This window comes from Sinohyriopsis cumingii, chromosome 9, assembly GCF_028554795.1.
Source record: "Sinohyriopsis cumingii isolate HCF-2022 chromosome 9, ASM2855479v2, whole genome shotgun sequence".
Classification (NCBI taxonomy): domain Eukaryota; kingdom Metazoa; phylum Mollusca; class Bivalvia; order Unionida; family Unionidae; genus Sinohyriopsis; species Sinohyriopsis cumingii.
In genome coordinates, this window is record NC_142969.1 from 72,551,601 (window position 1) to 72,576,118 (window position 24,518).

Here is a 24,518-nt window from a genome sequence, read left to right on the forward strand (position 1 = left end):
TACATGGATATAAATAGCTGTTACTTGTACCTGAATGTCAAATTGAACAAAACGGACACCCCTCCGATGCTAGAGTAGTTCCCTTCAACACTTTCATGCATTTCTTGTTCAGCGAAGTGGATTTGCATTTGAATAAGGAACTGGCCAGCAGCAGCATGGATACTTACCCTTACCGAACCTACCCAGAAATTATCTTGACGTACGGAAAAGAATCCAAAAACACTCATCTGTATGCTTGTGTAGTATGGAAACATAACACAGCAGGAGAGGGCACGTTTAACGACACAGCTCTGACATACGGACATATGGATAAGACAAGCATGTGTTGAAAAGAGTGGATATCCGCCTGAGACTGAATCTCAGCAATGCCGCTTTCCATTTGATGGCCCATGCCAACGAGTATAAAATCATCATCCACGTTTCCAGACTTTACCTGCGACGTGTGGAAGTGTGACCTAAAGTGGGATCACATCAGCCACACTTTGAGCAGAAAGACCGCCATGTATCCGATACAACGAGAGGAAGTAAAACGTTTCACCATTGCCGCTAGACTCCGATTCAAGATCGAAGATCCTCTGTTCCAAGGACAGTTATACAAACGTTTAATCGTTTTCAATCGTCAGTATTGAATCCCTCAACAAAGCTGTCACTGCCAATCCTTTCAAATTTAACTACTACAGAGCGTTCAAGAATGAAGTCAGTCGCGATGGCAAAACCTTGTGTATCAGACCGCTTGAACCTAATTTTACCCAGAGGAACTACTTGAGATTGTACTTGTCCCGATACAAAGCTACTGGACAGTTAGGGACCAACACCAGTCACGGCATTTCGTACGAAAATTTTGCAGGAGGTTACGCTTTGTGGGCCTTTAATTTCACTCCAGACGAAGTCAGCGACGAGGGCCATTTCCACCCTATAAAATCCGGCCATATTCATGAGGAACTTCAGTTAAAGATCCTCCGCCCGAAACCGAGAACGTCCTCTTGTATGCCGAATTCGATAATACGATAGAAATCAACAGTATGAGAGAAGCGATTCTAGACTTTTAGAACCTATGGAAGACACCCCTTTTTGAATGTTTTAGAACAACAATAACAACAGCTCCTGCACCTCTCAGCAGCATCTACATCTACATTGTCAACAAAAAATGTAGAAAACGAGGATGTAGATGAAGAAACATGAAAAACAAGACCAGCTGAGATAACGAGTAATATTACTAAGACATCTATTACTCCAATCACTGCAAGATCAGCAACAGCGATGCCAACAGCTACCACCACAAGAACAGGACCATCAATCACATCAGTGAAACAAAGATTAATGAAATATTATTCTAAAGGAGATCAAACAGGAACGAGGAGAGGACAAAATTAGAAAAAAATTGGATGCTAAAAATCGGGCAGATATAATCAACTACATACTTGAACAAAATTGAACTACAAGGCATAAGACATTTGCTCGAAAACATTGAGACAACAGCAAAACACAATGAAATATTGGGAATCATATAACAATGATACCATATCTATTATCAAGAAGGAAGCCTACCCAAACAATTTGAGAAAAAATACACCGAAGCTATAAAGGAAACCTTGGCTACATCAGCAAACTAAGAAGGAAATTCGTCGATTGCTTCGTTGCAGTCCTAGCCCTAATCGTCAACGAGTTGTATAAGATCCACGATACACAGATTACTCCAACTAAAAAGGATTCTCATTGGGACAAGTTCGTGGTGGGAGACATGGTACCCCTACAAGAACACAAGGGGGGGGGGGGGACCAAAGGAGAGTTTCCAAGCTCTAGAATTCATATACCTGCTGATACCACCATCCCTTGAGGCGTAACCCCAGCCCTTTATAGGGCTCAACCAATTGCCTCATATTAAGACGTTTTTATTTGGCATGAAACCTACACTTGCTAAAACGCTTGTAACTATCATGTCCCTTTGAACACCGTTCTAAATTAATCCTAACAATTACCTAACTTGACATACAAATTAATAGGATCACAATGATCCTCTTTTAGAAATGTAATCTGAAAGTCCACTTGTACACCAAATACAAAATAAATTGTTTAGCTAATTAGCGCGGCTCTAATTAAAATTGTGGCTTACACAAAATTGTCAAAAAGATTTACCCACAATACAGACAAATGTGTTGCATTTGACACTTTTTACATCTGACGTTAAAGGCGTGTTCCGGCTGACGTTTGGCCTCTCCTTTCGGATCCGGGTCCCTCTCCTCCCTGCCAACTGAAACATTTGAAGACGAATGTGTGGGCCGATTCCCACTCGTCTATAAATAAAGTGCCGCGAAGAGCGTGTAAGCACGGAACCGGGTTGATGTAATAAGATTAATGCACAATCCTTAAGAAGACAGCATTAACAATGGGTGGGTGCTGGGTCCATTCCCACTCATAATAGCCTTTCATCCAGGTCGTATGGGACTTATTATCCCACGACCTGTCGGCTAAAATTAATTAGCACTCTATGAGTGCATTAATGCGTTGGGGGATGCGGCATCATTCTTTCCCGCTCGAAAAAAAATATATATATTAGCCCCCCGTGATGGCATTAACCAGTCGTGCATGCCCTTATGGGCGAAAACCACGTAAATGAAAATGACTGACTGATTCGCGCCATTCAACCTTGAATAACCATCGAAAATAACCAGCACACATATGGATAAGATGTTAAAGTTGCAGAAAGTCGTGGATACCCTAGGCATAGTAGTAGAAATGCTAGTTAGAATAGAGAATGTTGCCTATAGTCCACATCGTCACAAAAAGGAAATGAATAATTCAAAAAAAGGCGAAGGAACAACTAAGAGAGATGATTAAAAAAAAAAAAGAAGAAAAGGAAGATATGGAAGACAAATAAAGGCTGAGAGCATGGAACGAAAGAATGGAAACAGAAGAGGAGAATGAGAAGATGAAGAAAGAGGAAAGAGTGGAGGCGGAGGAAGAGGAGGATTAAAAGAAGAAGAAAAAGAATAAGAATGTTATGGAAGATAGGGTGTTGGTGGAGGAACAGAAGGTATCAGACAAAAGAAGAATAAACGCAAAGGACCATTTCAGGACCACTCCACTTCTTAAAAAATATAGTTCTTCTCTTTGCTATTTTTTTGTGTATGTGTATGTGTCTTTGTTTGTGTTAATGGTTAATTGTATGCCCATGTTAAATTCATATTTTCCCCGATTAGCACCACACACGTTTTGACTGGATTTCCATTGTCCCCAAACACCCTCTACTGTTTAATTTCCCATTTACTCCATGTTAAATTTCCCCGTGTTAAATTCACATTGTCCCCAAACAGCCCCACTATACTAATCATGCTGTCAGTGAAGCGATTGCAGTCTCCGTATTGGCTTCATGCAAGTTAGCTTTATGCGTATTACTGATGCTGATCGCTATGTTGTATGTACAGTTTATTTGTGTTAGGTTCGTAATGGTCAATATGGTCTATGAAGAAAAAAAAATGTTTAAAGAATAATTATTTTGTCATTGTTAAATATAAAATTTATCACAAGAATTTACAAGTTTATACTTTTATATGTTTATTAAAGTAATAACCGATAAATCGTTGTGTGATCATAAGTACAATGTTTCAATGATAAAAATATTTACTGGCGGTTTTTTATTCTTCTTAAATGTTTGTAAATGAGAAAAAACAAAATATTTAGCGTCCATAGGTATACATCCAGGACACAGAGAGTGTTTCAGGCTACATGCATCATACGAACGGTGTGCTTTGATTTTTGTTTTTGTTTTATTTTGGTTTCATTTCTTTTTGTTTTGTTTTGTTGGCGGTGGGGGGGGGGGTGACTTGTTTGGGGCAGCGGTCTGTTTGTCTGTTTTTGTTCAGCTTACATTTCTTTCTTTCATTGGAGGGGTGGGGGTTGAGCTTGATGTTTTAGTTAGGAACATGTATCACGCAGATGAGTTATGCATTATGCCATGCACTTACGTTCTTTGCGTATTCTAAAAATATGGAAAATACGTAATTTTCTTCTGCCCATCCGTAATACTTCGCAATCCTTTCATGCTTCAAACTTTCATAGATTTTGATGTCTTTCTTCAGAGTGTCCATGACCTGCAACAATATTTGACACTTTTCGTCTGTTAAGACAATTACGAGTATGGCGATTAATAATGAATTCGAAAAATGGATAATATTGATGCAGCTGCTAGTGGCAATAATAATAATAATAATAATAATAACAATATTACTACTACTACTACTACTACTACTACTAATAATAATAATAATAATAATAATATTAAGAAGAAGAGATGAACAAGAACAAGATGAAGTGTGTATGCGTCTGCGTGTGCGTGTGGTTTGGAATTTTAACGTAGCTTTTACTATTTTTCAATCATATTGCTACGATGTCTGCAGTATAACAGTTTATACTGATTTCTAGCACTGGGTCATCGTACCGCAGACAAGTAGCATCATTTCCCACCCAGTTATGTTAACCTGACACCAGGCCGACCAGTCCTAACCTCTTAATGCTGATCATCTACCGAGGCAGCTGCTAGTAAAAATTTATGTAAGTCTTTGGTATGAATGAGTCGGATTTCGCGCCAAGCGAGGCAGCTCTATGTCCCATTTTATAAGAGTATGATGTGACTCAGCTGGGGTTCGAACCCGCGACCTCCCGCAGCAGAGACGGACTAAAGAGGAAGAAAAAGAAGAAGAAGAAGCAGCAAGAGAAGAAGAAGTTGTTGTTGATGATGATGATGATGATGATGATGATGATAATGATGCATAAAAAGACGACGAAGAAGTATAATAATACGAATAATGATAAAGTACAAAATAGTATCAATGGTTTAAAATTAGAGTACATACGTTTATGATGTCAACTGAAATTACATTTTTTAACTGAAGAAATGGACTATTTTTTAAAGTGGAAATATGGTTAATGTAATCTGATTGTTCATTCTTTGTAAAGAATTAAGTATGCTAACCATAAATGATATTTATGGACAGGCGGTGCTGAATAACAATGTATGAATAGTAATTACATGCTATCATTTTTATAATTGGAGTCACATAAAAAGTTCATAATCGACTCATCTTGAATAAAATCGCAAAGTAAAGGAAAGATTAATTGTCCACTAAAAGTATGCTTCTTAGAATATTCATTTCAAATATTCAAAAGTTATGAAATATATACAAGGTATACCTTTTAATTAAGGTCATGTGGATTAGGTAACATATGGCGCATCCTTATCTGTCAATATTAGTTTATACTGGTATTAAATTAGTTTCATTTAATTTATTTGCTCAATCTAGACTGTAATGTTAGATAAAAATGCAGTATTTGTACCTTTCTAATTTCTTTGCTCCTACAGAACACGATTTGCTTGACGGCAAACTGTTCCTCTTGTGTCCCGGCATCAACAACTTTGTAAACAATACCAAATCCCCCGGAACCGACTAATTCACCAACCTTCCAATTCTTGGGAATTTTGATAGACTGGTGTTCTACAGGAATACAAACAAAAGTATTAATAAGTAGACGGCGTATCGGTTCTTTAAATAAAATTATATAATTCAATGTGAATGCGTAACTTAATAGAAACTTCATTACATCTGGATATCTTGGTTCTTTCGAACTCGATCGCCAGTCGATTGTGACTATTACTCAACGTGAAATATAATATACCTATCGTGATTAACTAAATCTCTAATAATATCGGAGTAACATTCGCTGTCTGAGATAAATATTTTTTTCTTTCCTTTGCTGCCTGTTTCATGAACGTATTATCGACATATCCGAGTTATTATCTATACACTGTCGTTAATGTCGTCTTTCTATTTCTCATCACTTATTTCTGATATTTTACATGTTTGAACTTTCTAATTTTTTATTTTCATATAAATACTCTATATTGTTTTCATTCATACGCTAATATTTGAGATTATCTGCCTTAAGAACTCATAACCAATCTTAATCGGGTATCCCTTAATGGCATTACGCCTAATGTTACTCGGATTATCCTTCCCATGGACACCGTCTTTTGGAAAATATCGCCCGATCGACAGAATCGTGCTCCGTGCAATTGACGCCAGACCAGCAGAATTCGGCTGCCATCATATATTGCAAGCCATATCGGATTAGTTTGCTACACTGAATACCCAGGACCTGAATTTCTAGGGGACCATTAGTTTCAATAACTGTCCACTTTCCAACGTGGAAAATTCCCCATAGATTAATCCTATCGTACATAACAATTTAGAGATCTACACCCACCCACCGCATGTTTGATGATTCGTGTAACTGGTTCTTCTGCGAGACTGCGATCAAGAACAAGTCATGTCCTTCCTCAATAGAAATTCATTCCGAGAACGTCCATCACAACATCAAGAACTTTCAATTTACGGACATGCATGAGCAATCTACATTTGGAATCGTTGGGTTATATATGTGATTGTCGATACTCAGCGCTTCGACGATTCGTTCAGGATAGATGTCTCCATTGCTCTTCTTATGTACTAAACATCATACGGTAAGAGCATTTTAAATGGATGCTGTGGGTGTTGTTTATCATTGAATTAAGGAATTGAAATCGATAAGCAGTGATTAAATAATCTTGATTTAATAATAATAATATATATATATATATATATATATATATATATATATATATATATATATATATATATATATATATATATACACACACATAATGTTTACTCCATCTTATGACTAATTTAGGGGCTTAAACTGTTATTTTATACTAATGGAATAGCCACTTCATTGCAATTATGTATTACAACTAGGATATATAAAAGGGTAGCGGTTTTATAATAATAATAATAATAATAATAATAATAATAATAATATAAATGTATTATTGTTATTGTTGTTGTTATTATTAATATTACTAGTATTATTATTACTGAATATAAAATAAGCTTCTACGTTATAAAAACATTTGCTTTTGATTCAGTTGTATTTCTAATGAGATTCGGAGACAGTACCTCCAATCGCTTCATTATCCTCAGCGGCATTTGATTTTGAACTTGAAAGTCGTAGCTGAAAGTGAAAAGCATTAAATTATCATGTTTTGTCATCATTGTTGAATTATCATGAGCTTTGACAAGTACATGCTATTGGTTTGTAACTAGATTAATTTAAAAATAGTCACCTATAGACTTTCTTTTTCTTCCATTTCTGAAGAAAGTACCAAAGCTCAGGCTAATCTTAGTTACCCCAAATGTTATTGTATGTTTCCAACTCGTCGACAGAACAGCCAGAACCTCAATTACTGTTCATACGTAAACCCACAAAAATAGCGAATTACACCGTTTTAGAAGAAACAAAAACTGAATGTAATGAAAGTGAAATAATGACATTTGAATTTGGTAACAACAACTTACAGATTTGCTCACTGAATTCCTAATATGTTTTAATGTCGACTGAAGCGGCCCTTTCTTTTTTTCTGGTGTCTTATCCACCTCTTGGGACTCCACGCGCTTATTCTCCTCATCACGATTACGCCGGTCGTCCTCCTCTCGACGCAGGTATTCTTCCTCCTTTCTTTTACGCTCTTCCTCCTCCTTTCTTTTACGCTCTTCCTCTTCCTTTCTTTTACGCTCTTCCTCCTCCTTTCTTTTACGCTCTTCCTCTTCCTTTCTTTTACGCTCTTCCTCCTCCTCCTTTCTTTTACGCTCTTCTTCCTCTTTTCGTCTCTCCTCTTCTTTCCTTTTATGTACTTCATACAGCACACCCTCCATCCACGTGACTAGACGCTCTTTCATGAAAACCTTTGTAAATTAAAAAACAAAGCAAAAGAAATAAACCCCAAACAGAGCCTTTCGACTTGTGTACAGTCACACGACTATTATTCATACAAACGACGTCAAATATGTGTGAAATTACTGTTATAATTCTTATATATATATATATATATATATATATATATATATATATATATATATATGGAAATAAACAACTAGAAGTTTCGCAACTCGGGAAATTGTAGGTTGATGTCACATTATTATCTAACATATATAATACTTAGTTTCTCGTATTTCAGCGGGTTATGTTTTCGTGGTCTCCTACCCCATCGTGAAATTGTTTGAAGAAAAAAACAGAGAGAATATAAGACATTACGTTGATAAATAGTCCTTAACAAAAACTTGGAATCCAAAGAAGACGCAAACATAACTAACGCTGGTGACCCAGTGTAACTTGTTTTGGTCTCTTTGTACGAAAATCACTAATAAACATTTTACTTTATCTGGTGCCTACTATTATGTCACTTTGTTCATTGTTAAGTGACTTTATAACATTCATACTTTTCTGCACTATTTTAATGTCTTCAGAACATTTATATTTTTCAGCGATGTTTTACTGTCTTCGTAACATTTATATTTTAAGACAGTCTAGTGGCCTTATAATATTTATATTATTAAGATAGTCTAGTGGCCTTATAAAATTTATATTTTTAAGACAGTCTAGTGGTCTTATAACATTTATATTTTTAAGACAGTCTAGTGGCCATATAACATTTATATTTTTAAGACAGTCTAGTGGCCTTATAAATTTTATATTTTTAAGACATTCTAGTGGCCTTATAAAATTTATATTTTTAAGACAGTCTAGTGGTCTTATAACATTTATATTTTTAAGACAGTCTAGTGGCCATATAACATTTATATTTTTTAAGACAGTCTAGTGGCCTTATAAATTTTATATTTCTAAGACAGTCTAGTGGTCTTATAAAATTTATATTTTTAAGACAGTTTAGTGGCGTTATAACATTTCCATTTTTAATCAGTATAGTGGCCTTGTACCATTTTTATTTTTGTACGCTTTTTAATGACTTTATAGAATCTATGACCTTGTTGTCCTTAGTGTTGATACTGAATTGTTTAAACCTTGATATGGATGAATGCTAAGAATAAATTTAAAACAATAATTATACAGATCTCGCTTATAATTGTTCGCTAAAATGTATATAATAATATACTAGTGTAATACCAATATATAACGGTATAGCTGTACTAATATACTAGTGTAATACCAATATATAACGGTATAGCTATACTAATATACTAGTGTAATACCAATATATAACTGCATAGCTATACTAATATACTAGTGTCATACCAATATATAACTGCATAGCTATACTAATATACTAGTGTCATACCAATATATAACGGTATAGCTATACTAATATACTAGTGTAATACCAATATATAACTGCATAGCTATACTAATATACTAGTGTCATACCAATATATACCGGTATAGCTATACTAATATACTAGTGTAATACCAACATATAATGGTATAGCTATACTAATATACTAGTGTAATACCAATATATAACGATATAGCTATAATAATATGCTAGAGTAATACCAATATATAATAATAATAATAATAATAATAATAATGAGGACTTTGTATAGCGCCTAATCTTTAGAACTCTAAGCGCTTTACAACATTAGACAACATCTATAAGATAAGAAACATAATAATATTATTACAAAAACAAACAACACGAAATTAGAAAAAACATTAAAAAATAAAAAACATGCTGAGAATATTTCAGGTAGGAAACATTGTTAGGTCTTTAAGTTTGTTCTTGCAGTCGAAATAAGTGAGTTTTGAGAGTCCTCTTGAATGTGATCACTGTGTCTTTGTGTCTAAGTTCAGTGCACAATTCATTCCACGTTGCTGGGCCCTGGTATGCAAAAGAACGCTGTCCGTATGACTTCGTTTTCATAATGGGAATAATGAGTATACGATTGTCAGAAGAGGAGCGTAAGTATCTTGCTGGTGTGTAGCTATAATAATATACTAGTGTAATACCAATATATAACGGTATAGCTATACTAATATACAAGTGTAATACCAATATATAACGGTATAGCTATACTAATATACTAGTGTAATACCAATATATAACGGTATACCTATATTAATGTACTAGTGCAATACCAATATATAACGGTATAGTTATAATAATATACTAGTGTAATACCAATATATAACTGTATAGCTATAATAATATACTAGTGTAATACCAATATATAACTGTATACCTATACTAATATACTAGTGTAATACCAATATATAACGGTATACCTATATTAATATACTAGTGCAATACCAATATATAACGGTATAGTTATAATAATATACTAGTGTAATACCAATATATAACTGTATAGCCATAATAATATACTAGTGTAATACCAATATATAACTGTATTAGTATTACGTTTATGCCGATGACAAATCCGTTGATAATTTACCATCGTCGTTACATTTCAAATAATAAGCATTAAATACAGTTTTCTCGTATGTCTAATTCCCTGTACACTATACACGGATCTTTGACATTTGTACATGTTTACTTTCGTTTTCCCTATTCTGAAGTCCTTCTGTAGTTCCGCTGGTATGTTTCCAGATTGCAGTAAATCTGTCGCCGCTTCTTTGTACCGGTTTTCCTGAACCTGGACAGTATCAGGCCAGGCATCACTGTACCTGAAATCAGTAACACGAATGTATCAGGCCAGGCATCAATGTACCTGAAATCAGTAACACTATAGAATTCATCAGCCCAGGCATTACTCTGCCTGAACTCAATAATACGATTGAATGTATCAAGCCAGTCACAGCTTTGCCTGAAATCAGTAACACTATAGAATGTATCAGCCTAGGCATTACTGTACCTGAAGTAATACGATTGAATGTATCAGGCCAGGCATCAATGTACCTGAAATCAGTAACACTATTGAATTTATCAGCCCAGGCATCACTGTACCTGTAATCAATAATACGATTGAATGATAGGTAGTTTATTTATAACAAACATGTGATGTGTATATTGGTGCTTTTGGTATTGAATACAAATCCACATCAATACACATATTATTTAAACTAAACCTACAATAACTCGAGTTTAATTTGAAACACACAGCCCATTACATGCGCTCCTCATAAGGGGAGATTATCGATGCCCACTGCTGATTAGTGTTGAAAAGAATTCAGCTGCCTCCATGTGTATTGGCTGCTATTGCCAATACATATAAACCATACTGTTTTGTATCTACTGCTCAAAGAATAATACATATAAACTATACTGTTTATAACTACTGCTCAAAGAACAATACATATGAACCATACTGTTTATATCTACTGCTCAAAGAACAATACATATAAACCATACTGTTTATATCTACTGTTCAAAGAAAAATACATATGAACAATACTGTTTATATCTACTGCTCAAAGAACAATACATATAAACCATACTGTTTTTATCTACTGCTCAAAGAACAATACATATAAACCATACTGTTTTGTATTTGTTGCAAATATAATAATACATAGAATACATACTGTTTTGTATCTACTATAAAGATAATAATACATATAAACCATACTGTGTTTTATCTACTACAAAGATAATAATTCATAGAAACCGTACCTTTTTATGTACTGCAAATTAAGTACGACATATATACTGTATTGTTTTCTTAATTAATAGTCCAACGTTCAACAGGAAAATGCTCATAACGCATATGCATGTTTGTGGCTACTTTAGGTACTCAAATAAATATGAAACAAAATTATAATATATGAGAATGTTTTCTCTTTCTAGGAAGGTCTTGTGCTACATTGGAGGCGAACAGTATCGCCCAGTTTATATTTAAGTTCTAAAAGAAACAAAACCAAAAGCAAGAACTATACAATACAGGATTGACTACTTTTAAAAATACAATTTACCACACTCTTTTACAATCCTACCACTTCATGTCTTGAGCATCGTACGCATTTGTCCTATTCAGTTCTTGATTCTTTGCTTTATGTTGCCGAAACATGGTCTCTAAAATGAAAATTCGGACAGTCTGATTTTTCGGAGCATTAGTTAGGATTATAATCTTCACCGGACATAATGCCCTATATTTAGGCAACTTCTTGCCCAAACAAAATAAGACAGGGAAATAATATTTTCGTACTTGAATCATAGATATAGGGTTACCTTAACACAAATTCTGCGTGTGTCCGTCTGTACGTGAATCCCATTTTGCGTATTTTGGCCATTTGCGAGATGCCGTTGTACTTGAGTTGTTCTGTTACCACGTCGTCAGTAAAGTCGCTTTGTTTCAGATCTTCGTTTGGCTTGAGACATCTGGAGCGTGCAGTGGAACCAAGATAATTAAATAATAGTTACTGGCATTAGCCCTACTGAAAACGAATTATATTGCAATATTACTACGTCAATTAGACAAACAACATGCTAAACTTTTACGTTTATCATTTCATTCCAAGTCAATCAAACTTGACGAAGAGTTCAATATATCGATAAAAATAGGATATCCTCTTGGTCTATAGTAATATTGTATATGGACGAATTTAGACGGCTGACCAGCAAGATTTTTCTAGTTTTATAAGATGGATACGAGAAATCATATATATATATATATATATATATATATATATATATATATATATATATATATGTGTGTGTCAGTGTGTGTGTGTTTTAATGTTTACAATCGGTACCATACAAAAGTCCACGTTACACTATCGATTATTCGGTAGATAGACTTCCTGAACAACCGGCTCACACTTCATGAAAGATGCAACGAAACACTGCAACATTGTGGAGACATAGCCTAAAAATTTGAGGTATCACATTGACCCAACTGAATACATGACTATCTTGGAAGGTTTCTTTGAAGCTGAATACATGACTATCTTGGAAGGTTTCTTTGAAGCAGCTGATCCAATAACAGATACACTTACAGATTCATCTATATTAAATTTATGAAATAGTAAAAGTATGCCATGAAAAAGACTTTGTGACATTTCGGAGGAGCTTATATATGTCTAAATATTTGTCTGTGAATTTAATATAAAACGGGCTTTTCTTGTATAAACACACGAAACAGCCATTTACCGTTTTAACAACCACATTTAATGTTTATTGCTTTGAAAATGTTTTTTTTTTCACTTTGATGTTTTCAAAATCTTTTTAACTTTATATATGTCATCTTCCTTGTAGCATTGATATAGCTCTTGTGTACATCATACTATATGTGTCTTTGTGATTCTGATGTTCTAGCCTGCAAACGACTAGATCACCTAAAAATCACTTCCTTGGGTTTACACATTTCGTAGCTAAAGTTAATAAGGTAGACGAATTCATAAAGAGTTCTGAATTTTAATATTTTAAATATTTCACCAATTTTACATTTAGACATTCCAAAAATTGAACATGTTTATACATACGATTCATTTATTTCCGTTATGAGAGTTTTTACTTTCTTCATATCTTTTGATCCGTGAAGGATGCTAATGTAAATATCAATTAGCTTTGGTAAAAATTCAACCCAGTTGCTTATTTTATTTGGAGCGATTTACTTCCAAATTCTAATTTCATGGTACAAAAAAAGTTTCCACTACAAATTTGTTTTTTTAATTGTCTAAGAAAAAGTTTTAAATCATGAAATAATTGAGTTTTACACCAAATGCGTAGCTTTACAGGTGTAAACGAATTACCCTATTCAATTTATTTTCATGCATTCACTAAACATTGTTATCTCGTTTTCGCACCTCTTTTTGCCATCCATTGATGTGTTTCCACGTGAATAAAATAAATTCATTTGTAAAAAAAAAAAAAAAAATGTTTTTATTTCTTGCTTGACAATGTTTAATGTTTAGGTAGATTGTTCACTAGTTTTGTTCAATAACCATTTTTTCTTAATTCGGAGTATTTTATTTTTTGTATTTGTGTCCGGTTTAGTTATGTGTCTGGTTTGACACTAATATATGTTTTATGAACATTGATTTTCAAATCTGATTTTTGCCTGATTCATATTAATGTTAATTTGCTAAATAATGCCTGGATATATTTTTGTTTCATTTCTAAAGATATACTGAGGACACTTTACACCTAGGTAATCAATAAGAACATTAATAAACAAGATGAATACAAAGGGACATTCTACACAATCTTGACATGACAAATAATCTCGTAAACCTTTATGAATTTTAACAGATTATTCCGCACTAGCATATATTGGTTACCTAAATGTGCGTTTACTCCGAATGCATTCTGCTGATAACATTTCATATGAGATAGTGTATCAAAGACTTTAAAAAAAAGGAAAACATGTTTTGAATGTATACGCGTCTTTCATTTATAGTGCATTGATATGCAACATCCATCTGTTACGAATTACGTGTTTTGAATTAATAAACGTCTTTCACCTCTATTGATATGCATCGGTTAGAAATTGCATAATAATTCTGAAAGCCAGCACAGCATTAGAGCTAAAATTAGTAAAATCAGTTGATTAATCAAAACATATTGAATCAATAAGGTCAAAACTTGGAAAGAAAGAGGTTTTCAGTTAGACAACCAGACCACATACCGTACAAAGAAATGCTCGGCTCTGCTAACCCTATCCACTAGCTGCAGGAGGGAAGACTAAAAAATAGGTACGAAAATATACAATCGTATAATTATTGCGAAATTATTGAATGAAAGTTAAAACTGTCAGTTATTTGAGTGTGGCATTATAGCATTTTTCGATTCTAAACCAGCTTTATATTACATTTCAATTGTAGCTAAAAAAAATTATCACATTTCAATCATACATATATTTTTGTACAAATATTTGTCATTTTAAGTGTCATCAACATATCCAACAGATTATATTTAACAGTAATGGTAAATAATACATTATACATTGATAATAATAATAATAATAATAATAATAATAATAATAAATATTATTGATGATATTGAAAGCTATAAATTCCGACAAATATATTAACGTCATCATTATTTTACAATGTTGAGGCCAGTTTTACACAGACAAGTAATGGTTTCGAATCCTTGAGCATCGATGATTTAGTCCACCATTATATCAACGATATAATAAAATACTAAACCGATCCCTACCGTTTCGCTACGTCGATGTTCAACAGAAGAAATTGCAAGTATTAATGAAAAGTATTAAATTCAAATAATTGTAATCACCCTGAAGTGGGACACAATCGTCCTGTGCTTTTTGTTTGTCGTTATCTGCTGAAGACCAACAACCCCTGTCGTAGCCTCTTCCTTCCTGTGCGGTTAAAATATGTAATTATACATATAATCCTAATAGAATCCGATGGTGACGTCAACAGCTAAATTAAGGTATTCATAGAATTCACATAATTTCTTATTACATATTTACAGTATTATTACTTAATCCATATTTCCTAACTATGGCAAAATTTAATAATGAATTTTCTTTGATCAAACATTCCATCCGTCAACATAAGGGTAATAAACGCAGTCAGTACAAAATTTTACACAAAATACTCGTGCAATTAATTTCATAGCCAGACGGGATATATACTAAAAACAAATTCTACCAGATTTTGTATACAAATATTCACTGAAATATTGGCTGGCAATGACCTTTTTGTAGCCCACATATTAAAGAAGATTTCTGACTTGCAAATTTGTGTAGCTGAAGAAAACATTGGGATAATGGTACACCCTTGGGTACATTTCCTCCATAGCACCGTGTCGTTCTTGTTATGCCTGTTTGCATACACATTCATGTATGTATAATATATATATATATATATATATATATATATATATATATATATATATATATATATATATATATATATATATATATATATATATATATATATATATGTGTGTGTGTGTGTGTGTGTGTGTGTGTGTATTTATCAAAGGGTTAGGTCCATCAGTATTTATCAACACATGAATATTTATCTCTAAAATGTATTAGTAGTTCTAGTAGTAGTAGTAGTAGTAGTAGGGGTAGTAGAAGCAGTTTGTTTCTACTTTCCTGGGTAAAATAGAAGTTATTATGAATAAATTCTCATCAACACATATATACAGGTCACAGCTGTCTATATACAAGAAGACAGCAGTGAATGATTACCTTTGAAAAAAGGCGGCCAAACTTTTTCGCAGGTCGGCTAATTGCTGTTCTCTTTTGGAGGCACCGGCTGGCAGCGTAGGCACTCCAATTTCTCGACGAGATTTGCCATAGTTGTGGACAGTTCTGAACAGAAAGATAAATTGTTTGTAAAATAGAGATTTTATTTTTCTGTAGTATTATTATATTATGTATCTGCAATCTAGAATCATGGCTGTTTTTGTGTGAATATAGCAAACATTATCGACAAGATAGGAATTGCAGAGTAGAATCACAAAATCAGAAATACGTGTTTCACTAAAACTTACTAACACTGAAAATTACACCAGACATGACTTAACATGGTAAATGAATTAAAGAAAAAAGTTATGTCCACTCTATAACGTTCGAAAAGATCGACGAGACAACTTTTCATTTTATTTATCACGAGTCAAAACAAGTGCACTATTTTTTGACATAATTCATACATTTTCAAATTATACTCTGAGACCAATTTACCATCATTATTTTGTAAATCTATTTTTAGAAATATATTACTAAGAGAGTTTTAACTTATTATTTTTGGTTCTTTAATGGGTGTTTCTGGTGCACCATCGTGTTTCTTTTCCCCACTGTTTTGATACTCTGTGATCAATGTGTTCCAAATTAATAATTACGACAATGGTTTTGTCAATATATAAAGCACCATGACAATGTGTTTCAAAATGACGTCACCGTCATTCATAAACTGTACAACGTCGCTAATAATTAATCTGATTAGTCTGTGGTGTATTGTACGCTTCGCTTTTCTCAAAGCTTCTAGCTCTTTGTCGTCCATATATATGTCGTGTATATATATATATATATATATATATATATATATATATATATATATATATATATATATATATGCTTCGCTTTTCTTAAAGCTTCTAGCTCTTTGTCGTCCATATATATGTCGTGTATATATATATATATATGGTTCTTACACAAACCAGGTAATATTTATTTAATTTTAGTCCATCCTTTACAGCCTGTGTGATCACAGTTCGCATTTAGTTACGCAAAATGCGCAGATTAGATTTTCTTTTGATCTAACATTTTTGTGGATTTCTCGGTAACTTTGGTCACAGATCGGCAAATGTATATTTCTATTCGGAAATGGCCTCACGCGTCTAATATTTAATCGTAATATTGTTATTCATGTAAACCTTGTGAAAGAAAACGCCATTCTTGATTGAGGACAGACGTGACTTATTAAAAAGATGAAATTTATCAAACCTATTTCAAACCCTTCGGTTGCTCTTCAAATACATTTTCATTCTGCAATGAAGCTAAATGATTAAAAAGTAGTTTCTTCGGCTTCAGTTAACAGCTTGTAGTGAAGCAGTTTACATCACCTTGTAATTTATGCTGTCGCCAAGGAAGCTTTCTTCAAATGGTAAAGCCTCTCATGTACAGAAACAACCTGACGTCACTTTACTTATATCTCTATATTGCATTATAATAGTATATTAGTGATTTATTTGTTTTACTTCTTTGCATTTTCTTGCAGATTAATACATATGGGGGATACAGTTTTCTTTGAATTTTCTATTCGTTTTAGCATTTTTTGGGGTTTTATGCTCGTTTTATACTAGTATGCAATAAGCATTTATTTAGATATTATATATCCTTTTCTGTGTTTTAATACGTTGGTTTTCAGTCAAAATTTCAGTTCGTTACTGTTTCTGAATAGCATGTTACGTCGTATATTTATTAGCCACGGAAAAGTCATGATACTAATGGTTAAACCTTGCACTTTCTGTATGATTATTAGGATACATTTATTTTAAACTTTATGTACTCTAGCAGCCTATGGAACGGTAGTGAAAACGTCCAATTTATTGCCTAGCTCTAATTAAATCAGTATCTAGAACAGTTGTAAATCATGCTATTTATTACTGGAATAATACATCATTCTAATTACATCCGTATACTTTAGGAGGATTAAGACTTAGAACTTCTTTCTAAATTTATAACTAATTACGTCTCCTGCATCTTGGATATATCTAATGTATACTTAGTGGCGAGGAGGGAGTATAAAGGTTTTACTGCAATTATATATCCTTTTCTTTTGTGGAGTCACACACTGTAATGACATTTTGTGGGTTTTCATCTGTTTTGTATTATTGTTATATATTTATGTTGTCATCCTATCGTCTTTTATAATAACCGTGTATGTATGTATGTATGTATGTATGCATGTATGTATGTATGCATGTATGTATGTATGTATGTATGCATGCATGCATGTTTGCATGCATGCATGTATGTATGTATGTATGCATGAATGTATGTATATATGTATGTATGCATACGTGTGTATGTATGTATCCATACGTGTGTATGTATGGATGGATGGATGGATGGATGGATGGATGTACGGACGGACGGACGGATGGATGGATGGATGTGTGCGTATTTGCGTGCGTGTGTTTGTGTCTGTGTGTTGATGGATGGATGGATGAGCCCGTCCCATGAATACATATACAAACATACATACATTAATGCATACATACATACATACATACATACATACATACATACATACATACATGCATGCATGTATGTATATGCATTCATGTGACGGGTTCTCTAATTGCCCAGCTTGACAAGCCCATCGTGAAATCATCCTGCATCCGCGGCTGAATATATTGATCTTACGCAGATATAGTCCCTGTTGGCCCACGCTTGACGGTGAAAAGCTCGCTAATAAAGTCATCCTGGCTGGATTTCATACAGTCCTTCAGCTCGGGGTTCAGTAGGTCTCGGTTCTTCTCCAGAAAACCAGCAGCATTATATGTTACCTTGAAACACAGATTAATTATGAACCTGTTATATGATTTGTTCCATAACAATAGCCATGATTAAGAACGACGCATGTAACATTACAACATGGATAAATATTCAAGAAATTGTAAGAAAGAAAAGACATTTTCTTAGCAAGTTTCAATATTTATCAAATATTGTTTTATTTTTCAGCATATCTTGGATTTGTCTCAACCACAGTACACCAATAAAGGTATGAAAACTAATATCGTTGCATAAATTCAATTTTCATTATAACAATATGATACAGTCACACATACCCTAAATCTCAGCTCATTCATTTATTATTTGGCATAAAAAGAAACTTTGCAAGGCTCCGTGAAATATCTTCCTGTATGTGTTACCATCATAACAGCAAATCTGTCTTTCTGCACTACTTTCATTGCTACCAAAAGATGCCTTCTTTAAACAGTTCTGTGTTTTGTTCATATAATATTTATTTGGTTGTAAAGAAGTTGATGGTCCTACCTTTCCCGCAAAGTGTCGCACGGTGAACTCCGGACGATTGGTTACTGGAGGGATGTAGACATCCGAGTCCTTGTATAGTTCTGTTAACTGGCGCACAAAGGCAATATCAGATCCATGCTGTATAGTGGATTGCTCGTCCAAGATTGCCAAGACACTGGTTCGGGGCTAAAGATGGAACAAGAAAATCAAGACTGTCTACTATTTATCTAATATAGGTAAATTTAGAGATGCAATTGATGCCAAAATGTTACAGTTTTGTCATAAAGGTTCAACCCCGATGATCCAAAAAAGAGTTTTTGAAAACAATAATGTTTCTGTTTGGTACTAATTCCACCCGAGGACAAGACGTTCATCGGCTAGTTTAAAAAGTGACTTGGAAACTTCCATGTACGGAACTATGGATATCTTTGGCAATGAGGTTCTTAACATTCTCCTTGGTGCATGGTAAATGTACTGACCATTGTGCATGGTGCATGGTAAATGTAATGACCATTGTGCATGGTGCATGGTAAATGTAATGACAATTGTGCATGGTGCATGGTGCATGGTAAATTTACTGACCATTGTGCATGGTGCATGGTAGATGTACTGACCATTGTGCATGGTGCATGGTAAATGTAATGACAATTGTGCATGGTGCATGCTAAATGTACTGACCGTCATGCATGGTGCATGGTATATGTACTGACCATTGTGCATGATGCATGGTAAATGTACTGACCATTGTGCATGGTACATGGTAAATGTACTGACCATTGTGCATGGTGCATGGTGCATGGTAAATTTACTGACCATTGTGCATGGTGCATGGTAGATGTACTGAACATTGTGCATGGTGCATGGTAAGTGTACTGACCATAGTGCATGGTGCATGGTAAATGTGCTGACCACTGTGCATGGTGCATGGTGCATGGTAAATGTACTGACCATTGTGCATGGTGCATGGTAGATGTACTGACCATTGTGCATGATGCATGGTAAATGTACTGACCATTGTGCATGGTGCATGGTAAATGTACTGACCATTGTGCATAGTGCATGGTAAATGTACTGACCATTGTGCATGGTGCATGGTAGATGTACTGACCATTGTGCATGGTGCATGGTGCATGTCAAATTTACTGATCATTGTGCATGGTGCATGGTAGATGTACTGACCATTGTGCATGGTGCATGGTAAATGTACTGACCATTGTGCATGGTGCATGCTAAATGTACTGACCATTGTGCATGGTGCATGGTAAATGTACTGACCATTGTGCTTGGTGCATGGTAAATGTACTGACCATTGTGCATGGTGCATGATAAATGTACTGACCATTGTGCATGGTGCATGGTAAATGTACTGACCATTGTGCATGGTGCATGCTAAATGTACTGACCGTTATGCATGGTGCATGGTATATGTACTGAACATTGTGCATGATGCATGGTAAATGTACTGACCATTGTGCATGGTACATGGTAAATGTACTGACCATTGTGCATGGTGCATGGTGCATGGTGCATGGTAAATGTACTGACCATTGTGCATGGCGCATGGTAGATGTACTGACCATTGTGCATGGTGCATGGTAAATGTACTGACCATTGTGCATGGTGCATGGTAAATGTACTGACCATTGTGCATGGTGCATGGTAAATGTACTGACCACTGTGCATGGTGCATGGTGCATGGTAAATTTACTGAACATTGTGCATGGTGCATGGCTGATGTACTGACCATTGTGCATGGTGCATGGTAGATGTACTGACCATTGTGCATGGTGCATGGTGCATGGTAAATGTACTGACCATTGTGCATGGTGCATGGTAGATGTACTGACCATTGTGCATGGTGCATGGTAGATGTACTGACCATTGTACATGGTGCATGGTAAATGTACTGACCATTGTGCATGGTGCATGGTAGATGTACTGACCATTCTACATGGTGCATGGTAAATGTACTGACCATTGTGCATGGTGCATGGTAAATGTTCATGGTGCATTGTAAATGTACTGACCATTGTACATGGTGCATGGTAGATGTACTGACCATTGTACATGGTGCATGGTAAATGTACTGACCATTTCGCATGGTGCATGGTAGATGTACTGACCATTGTGCATGCTGCATGATACAAGGTCTAACTACTCTTATGGCAGTTCTGAATCTTATATTTCTACGTTTATTTCTTGACGAATTAAAGAAATGATGTATATATGGATACATAAAACACTCGTATACGATATCCTTCATTAAATAGTACATGAATCAACACATACTAAACCTAACCTAATTCTAAAGAATAACCGGGATTCGTCGGAGTTCTAAGTTTTTCTCTAATGTTCTGGTAATTTTAAATTAGCAAACCATTAAAATCCTTTTTTCCAATTAACACGATATTTACATCATGCAATTACACACAACTCTGTATAAAGAAATCGATTAGATCGTCATTGGTATTAAAAAGCCTTGCTTTCGATGTATATGCTTTCATTGACAAACAGTCTCTCTCTCTCTCTCTCTCTCTCTCTCTCTCACTCGGAGCCCCCCCCCCCCCCCCCGAGTGGCCGAGTGGTCTAAAGCGCTCTCCGTTACGGATCACTGCCATCTCACCTCTACCTGCGTCCGTTCGAGTCTCAAATTCAGCCAACGTTGGTATGTGAGAAAGCGTGCCATTAGCTTCTCGTGGTTCGGTGGTTCTTTCCGGAGTTTTCCCGGGTTCTTCCTCCATCATTAATACTAGCCACCATGTATAGCCTATCGTGTGCTGAAAAATGGAGTTTAACCCATAACAGAACTCTCTCTCTCTCTCTCTCTCTCTCTCTCTCTCTCTCTCTCTCTCTCTCTCTCTCTCTCTCTCCGTGGGAATCCAAAATACATAGTCAGTCACACAAACCTTTGTCAGGAAGGAAATGAGAACGTCATTGTTTTCAAACGCTACATCCTCTACATCAATTCCTTCATCTGCGTACGCATGAAGCTCGAACTGGAAAAGCCGCTCGTTCATGAAGTTCTGGAGCCTCTCGTTGACGATGTTAATACACAGCTGTTCTAAGCTGTTAACTGGAAGCTTTTCGAAACCAGCGATGTCCAGTATGCTAGTGGTCAAGAGCTGTCCAAACCTTCAATAAAATAGCTTTTTTATACACTTATTATTTTCTCCTTTAAATTTACATTGTCTGAATCGTTCAGTATTTTGCGATACTGAACGCCTTACGATTGCACAACACATACATCTAAAAATAGCTTATTAGATTTGTTAATGGATGAACTAAAGAAGCCGTTTCGTCTATTTGAAAGTAGAGATGACAGAGTGAAAAACGTGGACGTTTTACTGAGTCACAAATGAAATTTTCGAAGAAGCAAACAATTAAACCTGATTGTAGCAGTGTCCGAAACAAACATGAGTTATGCATTATCAAAAATACTATTCTCTTCATATAAATTGTTATTTAGGAGAAATGTTTATAACTTTTCGTAAATGGAATGGTTCAGACTATGGACAGTGCACTGTGTGGTATATATACAAATATCATAGAAAAGCATAGTCAAGCTAAGCTCTACTCTATCACATATCCATCAGAGACGTACAATTTTATAAGTCAAATAACTAAGTTCGAGAGAAACAAACAACCAAAGGTTTAGGTAGAAAAAAGGGCCTCAGAGCAAATAAGCCAGACGATGAAAATTCCTTTTACCGCTGGCTGAATGTAATGCCACACAACAACTGCTGTTAACATTTTGTATACAATGTTTCGGATTTAGACTAGAGATTGAAGCCATACAGGTCATTACATAGCTGTAGTCCCTACCAAGAGAATATGAAAGTTAGTATATAATAAAAAGATTACTGCATTTGTAGTACTCCAAACGGTCGTGCAATATTAATCCGCAAAATAACTCGTTCATATTTTCCCATACAAATGCAGTAAACCACCATAATTATTAATGTCATCATCGTTATTATTGTTGTTGATGTGGTCGTTTTTGTTGTCGTTGTTGTTGTGTTACGTATAGTATGTGCGTTTATTTTCCGGATTATAGATTTACCGCTCATACAGTTAATAGTAAGATTTGTGTGATCGAGGGTTTGTACTTTAAGATGAGGTCACTCTTGCAAACGTTTTCATTGGTTCAAAGATAGTACGATGTAATTTTATTGACGTAAACATGATTATGTAATTCGACTTGCCTTGAAAGACCCAAGTTATCCCAAATCTTAATTTGCATGTAGCTAATCTATCAAATACAATATTACGAGTTTGACTGTGCTAGAATGACTAAGACCCTTGTTCTGTTTCTGACCTCACGTAGTAGTGATGGTGATGTTTTTGTTATTGTTGATGATGCTGATGTTCCCATTATATCCCTAGTAGAAATAAGTTAAATATATACATATGATGTAAGTAATTAATGGGTGAAGGACTAAATAAATTAGGAAAATGATGCATATGATACTTGGATTCAGGTTTGGTTGCCGATTGAGTTCAAGTCTGGTAATATTCGTCGAGATTAAGAGAGAAAACATTTACTTCTATTTTTCATCCAAATATTTAACAAATATAATACAGAGAAAGCCTACCCTCTTCTGTTGGGATGTAGGTCAGCATTGATCTGACGGACCAACCACTGGAAAGTTCTCTCGTACAACATTTTGGCTAGAGCGTCACGACCTTCTGCGGCTTGCTGCGGGCCCTTGTTACGCCGGACCTCATCTCCTTGAATAAAATATTTTTTCTTTGCTTAGAATGGGTACCCTACACTTGGGTTCTTTTACAACAGTTAGGGTCTTTCATGTTGCTTTGTATGCGAGAACGTCTTTGACTTACGTCTTGATAATGCTAAAACGGCTAACATTATATTAATATTTTGTATTACTTAATCAACCTTTTATTCACTCAAAAATAGAAAACCACAAACGTCACTTTGGGAATGGATATATTGAATTTTTTATGAAATCAAAAAAAAAAAAAACATAGTACACATTACCACGAACCTTGCAGTTAAAATGTGCCTGTCTATTTTCATTTCATAGGTTTATTTTTTTAATAATAAACATGTCGCATATGGTTAGAGTTTTGAAGTCTTTTAAACTAGTTCTGTGCCTATATCGTTTGCGTTGTACGCACGCACGGAATCACCCTCCACTTCCGCCATCGCCCACATACATACATACATACATACATACATACATACATACATACATACATACATATATTCATACATACATTTAATACGGTGTCTTTCGGATTAGGTCATTA

General features: G+C 34.7%; 1 protein-coding gene across 1 annotated transcript in view; it reads right to left on the reverse strand.

Annotated features, from left to right (window-relative positions):
* LOC149792015 (unconventional myosin-Ic-like) overlaps nt 1-24,518 on the reverse strand; it is a 42,743-nt gene that overhangs the window by 6,605 nt on the left and 11,620 nt on the right. The window contains exons 9-21 of the mRNA XM_089970508.1: nt 23,840-23,975; nt 22,154-22,379; nt 19,269-19,433; nt 18,636-18,778; nt 15,954-16,076; nt 15,026-15,110; nt 14,415-14,470; nt 12,017-12,166; nt 10,386-10,515; nt 7,392-7,778; nt 6,993-7,047; nt 5,335-5,492; nt 3,966-4,091 (exon numbers count right to left, since the gene is read on the reverse strand). Coding sequence (XP_089826634.1) covers nt 3,966-4,091; nt 5,335-5,492; nt 6,993-7,047; nt 7,392-7,778; nt 10,386-10,515; nt 12,017-12,166; nt 14,415-14,470; nt 15,026-15,110; nt 15,954-16,076; nt 18,636-18,778; nt 19,269-19,433; nt 22,154-22,379; nt 23,840-23,975 — 1,940 coding nt within the window. The remainder of the gene's footprint in view (nt 1-3,965; nt 4,092-5,334; nt 5,493-6,992; nt 7,048-7,391; nt 7,779-10,385; nt 10,516-12,016; nt 12,167-14,414; nt 14,471-15,025; nt 15,111-15,953; nt 16,077-18,635; nt 18,779-19,268; nt 19,434-22,153; nt 22,380-23,839; nt 23,976-24,518) is intronic.